General features: G+C 41.9%; 1 protein-coding gene across 15 annotated transcripts in view; it reads right to left on the bottom strand.

Moving 5' to 3' along the window:
* The window catches only part of Mtus2 (microtubule associated scaffold protein 2), a 620,658-nt gene that overhangs the window by 43,284 nt on the left and 565,178 nt on the right, over positions 1 to 12,196 (bottom strand). For all 15 annotated transcript variants that reach the window (XM_078016171.1, XM_078016162.1, XM_078016169.1 and 12 more), the window contains one exon: positions 11,278 to 11,344. In XM_078016171.1, coding sequence (XP_077872297.1) covers positions 11,278 to 11,344 — 67 coding nt within the window. The remainder of the gene's footprint in view (positions 1 to 11,277; positions 11,345 to 12,196) is intronic.

Below are 12,196 nucleotides of genomic sequence, written 5' to 3' on the forward strand. Positions count from 1 at the left end.
AACTCCTGGACCCCTATCACCTTACTACACTGTATTTTGATTATATTTATTTCTATGTATTAATGGGGGTTGGTTCCAGAATCCCCCAAGGATACCGAACTCTGCAGCTCAAGTCCCTTATATAAAATGGCATAGTATTTGCATAGAACTTATGCACATCCTCCCATCTATTTCAAATAATCTCCAGATTAATTATAATACCTAATATGATATAAATGCAATGAAAATAATTGTTATTCTGTATTGTTTAGGGGATAATGACAAGAAAAAATCTTGTCAGTACAGATGCATTTTTTTGTTTGTATATACATGATCGGTATAGACATTTTTTTCCCCAAATATTTTTGATCCTTAGTTGATTGAATGTGTGGATGTGGAACCCATAGATACCAAGGGCTGATTCTACCTGCTTCTGTGTGTCTCACCAATACACAGGCATTGTTGGAGGGCAGAGCCTTTGTCACATCCCTCCCTTCCTCCTGGCATAGTGAAGGGGATCCATGTGCATGAGAAACTCACAAGTGGGAGTCGATTATGTTTGCATAATTTGTATGTGACAGCAATTGATAACATGCATTTTGCAAAATGTTCTCTAGCAACTTCTAAGTTAAATCTATAATATATCATATCTCTTCCTTGCTATTTATTATCTTCCTTCAGACACCATTTAGCTCTTACAACATGAAGGCAGTCTGGTATGGTCATGGTGGAGAGAGATAAGGAGCCTGCTGTGTTATTCTTCATAGATACATGATTTGGGGTTTGCTTCAACTCTCTGTAGCCAGGATTTATTTCCTGTTAAAATGGTGGTGGTATTATCTACCTTACCTACTTCTTACAATTATTGTCAGAATCAAATGAAATAATGTATATGAAAGGGCTTTGTCAATTATACTCCACTATTTATGTATTAGATTTATGGAATACCAAGTTCACAAGGAGCTGGCTCCATATCTTAAGAGGCTGCTCATCCATGGCAGCTGGCTTAGGGGCAGCCCTTGGCATCTGAGCTACACTGGTCAAGCCTTTTTTTTTGTTTAATTAGTTAATTAAACTGGTGAACAAAACCAGGTCTCTCATACTAAGTATACATTGTACCACTGAGCTATATCCTAGCCCTAAACCTGCAGACTCCAAAACACTAACATTCAACATTAACATATATCAGAAAGCAAAATTATCTCTATTCATAAAAAACTAAATATGTTAGAAGCTAACAAAACATCTCCCACATACAATAACTAGAATTTGCTATGCATGTAGATGTAACAGGATTTTATAAATATCAAAAAAATGTGTTACTGCCAACTGGAATAAATCATTGTCTCAAAGAAAGTGTAGTAGTTTCATGGAATCGTAGCTGATAATGTATTTTCCATGGCAACCAAACCCAGTCTCTGGTACACTGAAGGGAGTTGGCAGTTTTGATATTACTGTGCATGGGTGAGCACCTGTTTGGGAGAAAAACTAAAATGACTTAGGGAAAATTACATTTACTAGAATAAAATTTAATCATGGCAGCTGACATCATTGGTTTGAATTCTTCCCAACTCAGAATGGATACCATTTTCTACAAGGGGAGCAGGATTCCCAGATCTAGCTATGCTGGATGGTCCAGGTTGCAATGAAATCAGTAAATTGCAAGTATATTTCACATTCAGATTTTTGACAATGGATTAGGCCTTCCAGAGCAAAATCTTTTTTCAAATAACTCTGCCCACTGCACCATTTGATTGCCTATGATGATATTTAGTATGTTTGGGGTGCCCTCTTAAATTTTATTGAACAAATTGAATAAGAAGATTCTACATCCCACAAAATTTGGTATGCTGTGTTTATATTTTCATTCAATTTCCACATATTTTCTAATTTACTCTGTAGCTCCCTCTTTGATCCATGTGTTGTTTAGAAGTTTTTAGGGCTGGGAGTCTGGTTCAGTGGTAGAGTGGTTGCCTAGCATGCACAAAGCCCTAGATTTAATCACCAGCTCTGAAAATAAAATGAAATAAAATAAAAGTATGTTACTTAATTTCCAAATTCTTGCATCCTTTCCATATACTTTCATGATACTGATTTATAAATTAATTATGTTATAGTCAAAAACATTTTGTATGATTTAAATCCTTATGTTTGTTGAGGTTTGTTTTATGGACCAGAATATGGACTATTTAGCAGAATGTTCTATGTGCATTTGGAAAGATTGTATATTCTGCTGGAGTTGGATGGGGTGTTCTATAAATGTCAATTACATTAAGTTGGTAGTAGTTCAGATCTTCAGTATCCTACTTCTATCTCTACTGAGAGAGGAACACTGAATTCTGCAGTCATAATTGAAGAGTTGTCTATTACCAGTTTTTGTTTAATGTGTTTTGAAGTTCTATTATTAAACACATATATGTGTGTGTATGTGTGTGTATGTGTGTTTGTGTGTGTGCGTGTCTATTTTGTCTTTTTGACAAATTGGTAAGTAACAAGTTTAGAAAATGCATATGTAATGTTCATTTTTACCTTTGGTAATATTTCTGGGTCTAAAGCCTCCTTGTGATTTGAATACAGACTCTACAATTTTACATTGGTATTATCATATATCTTTTCCCTACCTTTTTACAGTACAATATCTATGTCTTTCTATTTGAATAGATTTCTTTAGGCAGCACATAATAACTTAATTTTTCTTTTTATACAATCCGAAACTGTCTTTAAAATGTGCTTAGAAGATATTTTTGGATTGAAATGTACAAGCAAGTGGGGCACGGTGGTGCAAGATATTTGATATTTTTATAAATATCTTTATAAATTATAAAATGCATAATATTTTTATAACCCTAGGGTAGGCTACTTTTCAGTTTAGTTGACTTCTTGCTGTCTGCAATTTAACTCAGTTGTTTTAAAGTTTGGAGAGGGAGGAAAAAGTGTCACCTGAAATTTCAGGGAATCTACGTGTAATGAGTCCACATTATTCTTCCAAACTCTCTTCCAGATTCTTTGCTTGCTCCCACCTTTTGGAATAGGACTATTATCTTACTGTCAAGGCAATTGGGAAGGGATGACACAGGCTGCTGGTGCACTTTCTCCCTTTCTTCCACAATAATAAAATCATATCTGGACAGGGTCATAAAAAAAAACCAAAAAGCACATTTCCCCATCTTGGCTGTTTGCCTTGTGACTCAGTTCTGGCTTGTGAGATGTAAGGTGCAGTGCAGCTACTAAAACTTTCCCCCAAGGAGAGCTGATCCACACACACTCTGACCCCAATCTCTGCTCATTTGGTGGTAACCTCCTGCTTTATATAACTGAAAAATGAGCAGCTACCCTGCTTAAACTACCACTGTTTGGAGACTTGAGTGTTTGCAGAGGAACCCAATCCTAATGGACACAGTCAAGGACCAATTAATATCACTCTATGTCATACATTTTTCATTTTTTTTTTGCATCAGAAATGGAACCCAGGGACACTTACCACTGAGCTTGAACTACATCCCAGCCCTTTTTATATTTTATTTTGATCAAAGTTCTTGCTAAATTACTGAGACTGACCTTGAACTTGTGATTTTCCTGCCTCAGCCTCCCGAGCTGCTGGGATTACGGGCTTGCACCACCATGCCCCACTTGCTTGTACGTTCAACAAGACTTCTGGTCAGATTGGGAGACCATCAGGGGTCAGCTAGGAGTGCCAGCCAGAAGGCTCCATTTGTACTAAGTGCTGTGTTGCACGACTTTCTCTTTGGTAGAGTTGATCTAATTAATAGCTCGTTTCCTTGGATTTGTTGCCCTGGTTGGTCTTGAACAAGTGATTCTCTTGCCTCAGTAACTGGGAGTAAAGATGGGTCCCAGCCGGGCTCCATTTTGATTTTTAATGCCGAGTTTTTCTAGCAAGGCAGTAACAAAGAGCTGATGTCATTCTCTCTCAGCTTTGCAGACAGAAGACCTTAAACATCCACCTGATGGCAGCAAACAGAACTTGAGGCAGTAGCTCTCCAAAGGAAATGATCTGCCTCTAGGAAGCACATCTCTTATTAATTTATCAAGGGTTATATTTTCGAAACTACATTTTCTGGAAAAATTGTAAATGTGATTTAAGAGTCAAATGTTAACGTCCTTATCAGCCTGATTGAATGAAATTAGACCAATTAGCTACAGAGGAACCAGTTTAAACAGCTCTATTTCCCTTTAAAAAGATTCTATGACAGTTCATCACGAAAAAGGTCAAAATACTCCCTCCCCATGTGCTCTATAATCTGCAAGACTGTGGTAACATGGAGACTTGGTACCATTTTTTAGCTTAAGGTTTTTCAGTTCATGAACTGTACTTTTGTATGCACAATAGGCCCTTAAAATTCGACCTTGGCTTGATTTAATTTTTTATGCCAAGAAACTCCGTCCCCGAGGAAATAAAACATAACACAGTTATTGGCAAATTCAGCCACTCCACAGGGACTTGACTTCATTCCAAACCACGCCCTGATACACAATTAGATATCATGTGTGTCTTCTCAGTTGTGTGTGGATGAGCGAATGAGTCAGCGAGAGATTTAATTTCCTTTTTTACAAGGCAATCCTAGCCGCATTGAGATTAAATCCACCATGATATTTTATCTGGGTTTACAGAAGAAATATCAAGGACTTTTAACACGCACATGAACTTAGAATAAATATGAAATCCTCTCAAAATTATTGATCCATGCTTTTGAGAACATACTCTCTAGAAAATAACCCAAGAGGAAAAAAGGAATTCGCAAACACTATAGTTGTTATTGTATGACAGAGGGGAAAAAAATTGGTAAAAATCCAAATGCTCAAAGGAGAGAAGCTTATTCTAGTTTGTCAGCACTATAGAATGTTTTATGACTCTGAAATAACAAATGTGAAAACTTTGATGCGTGAAAACAGGGTGGGAAAATGATAAACAGTGATTTTCTTTGCTTAGGTGTGCAGAATGGGCTGTGTCTGAAAACAGTATTGGCATCCACGGTGCAGGGCACGTTCACCGGAGCAGCAGGAGTCAGTAGGTGCTTAGTGATTGCTCTCTGTCCTTGCCTACAGGCCTCTGTGTCTTTGTTAGTATACAGGGCCTATCTTAGCACCTCCTCCTTGGGGTCTTCTGTATATAAATCCTGTAAAGATTTCAGCTCAGTCTTGTTCTCCATAGAATCCCCAGCACACAGCACTGGGTCAAGCTCACCTGCAGAATCACATTTTGTGCAAATTAGAAAAAAAAAATGTCCTTTCTGAGTGGCTGTGGCCCCATGCCGGGGCACAAGGCTTAGTGAGTCCTGCATGGGGGATGCATTTCAGCCCCCTCTAGAAAACTACTCCTCTATACATAGGGATGCCACCTAGCAGTACCTGGGGTAAAGTAAGTGCTCAGTAAATATTTGTGTCATGAATGAGTAGACCAAGATGAGGAGGACTAAGTTTTTCTTCTGGGTGCTCTTTACAGATGTCCCAGCTCTATCCAAGATCTTTGAACAAGTCTGTTTACCAGTCTCTAAAATGGGAAGGAACAGGTCACTACGATCCTCATCAGCTCTAAAAGGCTATGACTTCTGAGCCTGCTACTTGAAAGGTACTCAGAGGCTCCTTCAATGAGCCATTCTTCACAACTACAGTAACTTGTCGGAGGGTGGGGATAATATAGCTCTTTCCCAACACAATCTCCCAGAATCCTGGGAATTGCCTGGTGATGGTGTATCTTATGTTATTGTGCATTCCTTTGAAGACAGATAAGTCTTGTGCTAATGGAACTTAAGATGAGTCTCCTAGATAGCCTCAGGACGGAATACCAGAAACAACTAGTGACTAGAGAGGTTAGAAATGTCAAGAGCTTTGTAATGTTTTGAACAACTAATAAAATAAATAAATAAATAAATAAATAAACAAACAAACAAACAAACAAACAAATAAATAAATAAATAAATTTCAACCCAACCCACTGACTTCCACAAAGAGGGAGGAGGCCGAGATACGGTTTTAAAAACTCTCAAATGGTAAGATTCAAGAGCTTCTGGGTTGATGGTCACATCAAGGTGGCACCTTCAAGGAAGGTGGCACCCCCAGAGAGGGCATGCGAGCCCCACACACCCCCACCTCACATACCTTGCCCGTGCTTCATTCTGGCGAATCATGGAAACCAAGGAGGGGGCTGGAGGAAGCTCTGTGTCTTTATGGCCAGTTGGTAAGAACTACAGGTGGCTCCTGGGACTTACGCCAGGAGTCTGAAGTGGGGACTGTGTTGTGGAATTGAGTCCTTAGCTTGTGGGATCTGTGCCAATTGAGTAGTTAAGAGTCAGCATTAAATGGAATGGCAAGGTAACTTCAAGACCATTCTCAGAGTGATGTTTTGGACACCAAATGTCAGGGAGGGGCAGAATTTTCCACATCAACAACCAATTCTCTGAGACTCTGGACTCTTCCCCCTGCATGTGAGTTTCTTTCACTGTCCTCCCTGCAGCCCAGAGCGAGCCCTCAACCATGGGAGCCCACCCTCTCAGGCCTGTCCCAAGTTACCTACTGCTGCCCCCTGACCTTGTTTCTGACCCAGATCAGTGTGTTCACTGGTTCTCAGACTTCACTGTGCTTCACAATGGGATGTGAGAAAGTTTAAGCAGAAAGCTTTAGATTTGCAGGACAAGCCAGCCCTGTTCTGGAATCTGTGATAAATACGCATGAATGATTCTGACTTTTGGCAGCTTCTTCCTTTCTTCTGTCTGAATTCACAGGTTTGGAAATTACATTCCCTCAGACTCCTTCTACATCCCCCTACCTCTAGTGACTTCTATCAGACAAGCTGGTAAGAGGTAGGACTAAGGGTAGGGCTGCTGGTGAGGGCTTGCGGCTGACCATGTCTCCCTCTGGATCCTTTAGCAGTGAGGTTTATCAGCTTTATTCTCTTCTTATTCCAGGAAACACAGGGCAGGTGGAGACTCCAGAATTTATGGGCTTTACAATTGACAGTGGATCCCCACATTCCCCATCCCCCGCCCCCCGACATATGCAACCTGGACAGTGGATTTGGACCTTGCTCATGAAGTATCCTAGGGACAAATGCTGGGCTGAACAGACAAGGTGTGCTGCCAGGGCTTTCTGCTCTGCCTCCACGGGCTTTTTTTAATTTGGCAGATAAATTTTGGTTCTATTCTTAGCACTAATGCAGAAAACAAATGACTTCAAAAAAGAAAAGATGTAATTCTTGAGAAATGCTTGTTGCATTTAGAAGTTTTCAGAAGTGCAGAGAGCTGTGGCCTTGGACTTGGCTCACTAAACCCAGCTGCATCAGTTGTACCTCCCCAGATCCAAAGTTTGCCTGTGGTAGGGTAGACATCTCTCTGGGGAGGGATATGTTGTATCTTTTCCCAAGATAGAAGAGAATTCTGTACTCTATTTTTAGATTCAAGGTGCTATAGTTATAAGAGTCACCTTTGCTGAGTGCTGTATCAGCATTTTCTTCTGTAATTGACTTTCTATTTTATGAAAGGGAACTTGAGAGACAGGGAGGCCAAACAACTCACCCTGTGAAGCCCATGCTGGGAACCTCCAGCCCTTGGAACCACCTACAAACTCGTCCATTTCATGGAGAAACGTACTCAGAGGCTGGCTTATAGTATTTCAGGCCCGTGGACATGATAACTCCCAATGGAAAACTTCAGGAAAAAATCTATTAAGTCAATGTTTTCATTGACTTAACTTATCACTCCCTAAGTTAATACCATCGGGTCTTGCTCAAAGAGGAAAAGAAGGTGGCAGGAGGTGTAATTCACATGGGTCAAGACTGTATACTTTTCTGCATGAACAATCATCAACAACTTTCAGTTCAAGTCTCTAAAGACCGCCCCCCCCCCCGCCTTTTCTTTTGGGGGGGGGTTACTGGAATTGAACCCAGGAGCACTTAACCACTGAGCCATATCCCCAGCTGTGTGTGTGTGTGTGTGTGTGTGTGTGTGTGTGTGTGTGTGTGTGTGTGTTAATTTTAAGATAGGTTGTACTAAGTTGCTTAGGGCCTCACTAAATTGCGGAGGCTGGCTTTGAACTTGTGATCCTCCTGCCTCAGCCATCCAAATTGCTGGGATTACCATTCCTGGCTGACCTACCCATTTTCATCCTCAAATCTCTTGACCTCTGAGAACAGAGGAATGACACTAAGCTTGTGCTTCCAAAACTGTGTGCTGACAAACTCACAGAGACATCTTGGGGCATCTTAAAATTCCCAGGGTAGCACATCAGTGCTGGGTCTCTGTTGGCCCTCAGGGGCTCCAGTTCATAGTCTGACATTAGTGCAACACAGCTCACTTCATTCCTTTTGGGGATACCTAATCTTAGCAGAGCTGAGGTTTGGGATGTTGCTGTGATAAAATGTACACAGGGAAAAGCTGTGAAACAGGAACCGAAGGTAGCATGGTCCAACCTGCTTCTACAGTTTGAGAAGCTGTGCTGGGCCCCATAGCCCACACCTACCACTAGCAAGTAAGCATGGTTTCTCATATGAAATGGAAATATAATTCTTTTCTTTCGATTTATGCTTGTTTTTCAAAATGGCAATTACATTGTTAAGACATAGACACCTAAGTCACCTAGATCTACCTACTTAGTAAATGGAGTTGTGAGTATGTATTTGGCCTTGATAATCTGAAAAAAAAAATTATGGAGACATTGGTCACTGCAAATGGAACCTTCTACCCTATGCCTCATATAGTGCCACTAGGGGCCATCTTGAGGGGAAGGGCCATGATTCCAGAAGGGGCAAGATCGAGGGCTCACAGCTGTCTTCATGCTTAAATTACCTAGGAATTGCCCGAAGGGTCAATTTAGGTCAAACCCATTCTTTTGCAGCTTTACTTGGAGGGAGATGTCTCAAGTCACAGCTCCTTGCACGTAGAGCCTGAGGTCGGGAGATTGGAGGGGTGGGTCTCTGCAGTTAGAATCCAGGAAGGAGATACTCCTTTTGGATACAATGGTCTCTATCAATGGGAGAAGAGGGAGGAATGTTCTTTTGAAGAGACCATGGGGAGTCATCAATGAGAAGGTCCCATGTGCTCAGGTATGTTCGGTGTGCACATTCACAGAGTAAACAGTCCAACTGTGCAGGGAACCAATGGCTCCATTGGTGGATGGATGGGAGGCCTCCTTGGAGGGGAATGAAAACAGTCCCCAGCATTTGGCAGGCTCACCACCAGCAAGTGTGCCAGGGGATCCCCTTCATGAAAAAAGTGTGTGTGTGGGTCACTCTCCACACCAGCCCTTGAGAACCTAAGTGGGCTCTGGTTCATGGGGGGCCACCGTGGAAAGGAACTCCAGTGGAGACAGAGGCTGCAAGCTTGGGAGCCTTGGCACTGAGGTCTTGGGAGCTGCAGCTGAGAAGGCCCTGGTTGATACCCAAAGAAAAATAGATGGAAGGGAATGGTGGAGACTTCAGGAAATGAGACTCAGTCACTACGAAAACAACAGCTGCAGTAATAAGCAAGGATGAGACTTTCCAGAGGGGGGCAGGTGTCACCTCTCCCTCCTTGGTGGCTGCTCTTCCACCCAACAGTGTCAGCCCTGCTCTCCTGCACCCCAGCTTCTCCGGAGTTTCCCTCCCACGTGCCGCCATTGCCTTTCCTGGCTGGGATCACCATAAAAGCCTATATCTGGATTTTTAATTCCCTGGCTCCTTCTCAGGGGTGGCCAGGAGCAGGTGCCCTGCAGCTGTAGGTCACACTGGGTGAGACTGGCATGGAGCACTGTTATTTTTGCCTTCCCACAGGGGCCTGCTCTTCTTAGAGGGGAGTAGTGACCATTGCTGATCTATTCCAATGACAAAAGAAGCCACAAAACCCACCAGAAAGAAAAAATAAATTTTAAAGAAGAGGGGGAGGAAAGAAATCAGTGGAGGAAAGCTAAGTTTGAAATTCACTGCCCCGTCCACAGCACAGCTGCAGGCCTGTGGTCCCTGGGAAAGGTGGCGTTCTGCCTATCTGTGTGGCTGGCCACCTGCTGAGGATGGCTGGGATGGTCCAAGTCCCTTCATTGGTGGAGGGGCCACACCTGCTCAGGTGAGCTGTTCTCAGGACCACACCAGATGGAGAAGAAAAGCAGGCCAACAGGGAGGGGCCATGTGTATTTCACTTTTGCTGATTGATTCCTGGAGAAATGGAGTCATGGGTGGTCAAGAAAGAAAATAGGATCAAGAAGTGAGAACACGCAAATACTCCAACTACTCCTTTTGAAGCCAGATTTAAAATTAGGTAGTCAGTGTAGTTAGGTAAATTGGGTCTAATATGGATTGAAATCTAAAATGGAGGCCATGAGAATGAATTCCCGGAAAAGTTGAGCAACTCTCGGAATGTTAATGAAGTCCAGGAAACAGCCCCCATCAGATTTGAAGATAGCCCATCCCAAAGAAATGTTAATGAAAAGCAAACTTAAAGATGCTGACTCCACTTGGAAGTGCCCAGATTACTTCTTTGGCCCACCTGTGTCCCAACCCTTTGGGCCTTCCCACCTACATTCCATCACGAAAACTATAAAATGGAAAGACAACCGCACTTCAGCAGATTCCACCTCTTGGGTCCCCTTCTTCCTCCGGGAGAAGTCTTTTCTGCTGTCCTTTAATAAACTTCTAATTTCTACTCTGACCTTGCCTCGGCGTGCTTCTGTGGTGTTATTCTTCAACATTAGGGAAGCAAGGACTCGTCCCTGGTCAACAGCGGTAACACTTTGTCCAGAGGGAAAGCCTATCTCTCCTCACATCCTCAGTGGTTGGGGATCATCCTCTTATTGGGAAAGCCTCTCGTGGTTCTGACTGAACTAAACCACTCCAATGGCCAAATATCAGTCCTTTCAACATGCATCCTCATAGTTTTGACCCAGACAGATCTGTTTTTGATCTTGTTCTAGTTCACAGAATATTTCATGGCAGGTTGTATACAGTGGCAGGCAGCCATGCAACATCTGCATTTAGCAGGCAGCCCCACATATTATCAGAGGTGCTGAGATAGAGGGGTGCTTGTCACAGCCAACAACACAGACTGATGTATGTGCCACCATCTGTGAGTAGCAGAGTCAAGGCGTGATTAGTTCCCCTGCTAACTGTTATGAGGCTGTCTTTATAACAACAGACACGTAAAAATTATGGCTCCCCGTGAGGCTTCAGCAGCCTACCGCTGTGCTGGGTAAGCCACTTCATTCGTTCAGGCAGGTTTGCTCAGGCTTTTTACAGGAGACATAATTGCTTTTGTTACACATTCACAGGAATCAGGAAAAGACATTCTTTAGGGTCCTCATTTCCAATGCCCTACTTACCAACTTCATCCCTGATGTTTGCAAGCTCGATTGACAGCTCTTTTTCTTTCACAAGGGCACTTTCATTCTGAAAAAACAAAACGGATACCGAGAGTCCCCTAGTTTTATGCTAAATAAGTACTTTTACATGTTTAATTAATGAATCATATTAAGCAAATATTTATAAGTCCAGCCCTTAAGGAGATAATATTTCTAATTATATAAGCATATAAAAACTTACAAAGCCAACTCTGACTCATTCATTTGTATTCATTCAAATGGCAAAGCCTGCAATATAATATTAATAACACCCATGGTTGTGCTTTTCTGTTACACTCTTGTAAATCATCCTGCCACAATTTCTTGCACATCTGTCTCCTACACATCAATAAACTGTCATATATTATTACACACCACTAACTCCTGTAACTAGTTGAGATTTTTGACCTTGAAAAAGTCCATGTTTTCATTCTCTAAGGGACAGAATCTCGCTTTGCCACTGTCCCCTTAAACTTACCCTTTTGTCCATACCTGGGTAGCTACCTAATAAATAATGGCGATCAGGACAGAAGCTTTGACTTGAAACATTCTCAGCAACAGTACTTCAGGTTTCCAATTTTTTTTGTTCCACTATTGACATTAATAGAAGGGACAGGAAGAAATCACACATAGTGCAAAATATGCCATTTGCAACTCACTGACCACAACGTTGTTTTCAAATCAAATATTTTCCGTGATTCATAATAGAGAAGTAGTTGAAGATGGGCTGAATGTGCGAGCTGGGTGACTGAGTCACCATAAAGAGTTTATTATGATTTTATTACTAAATAACACCACTAATATTAGGAATGCTGGCAATAAGGCAGAGATACCAGCCCTTCTAAGAAAATCTGTCACTCAACAGAATGTAATCCCAAAGTAAGTTGATGTCCAGAGAGAG

This window comes from Ictidomys tridecemlineatus, chromosome 6 (assembly GCF_052094955.1).
Source record: "Ictidomys tridecemlineatus isolate mIctTri1 chromosome 6, mIctTri1.hap1, whole genome shotgun sequence".
In the NCBI taxonomy this organism is placed as follows: domain Eukaryota; kingdom Metazoa; phylum Chordata; class Mammalia; order Rodentia; family Sciuridae; genus Ictidomys; species Ictidomys tridecemlineatus.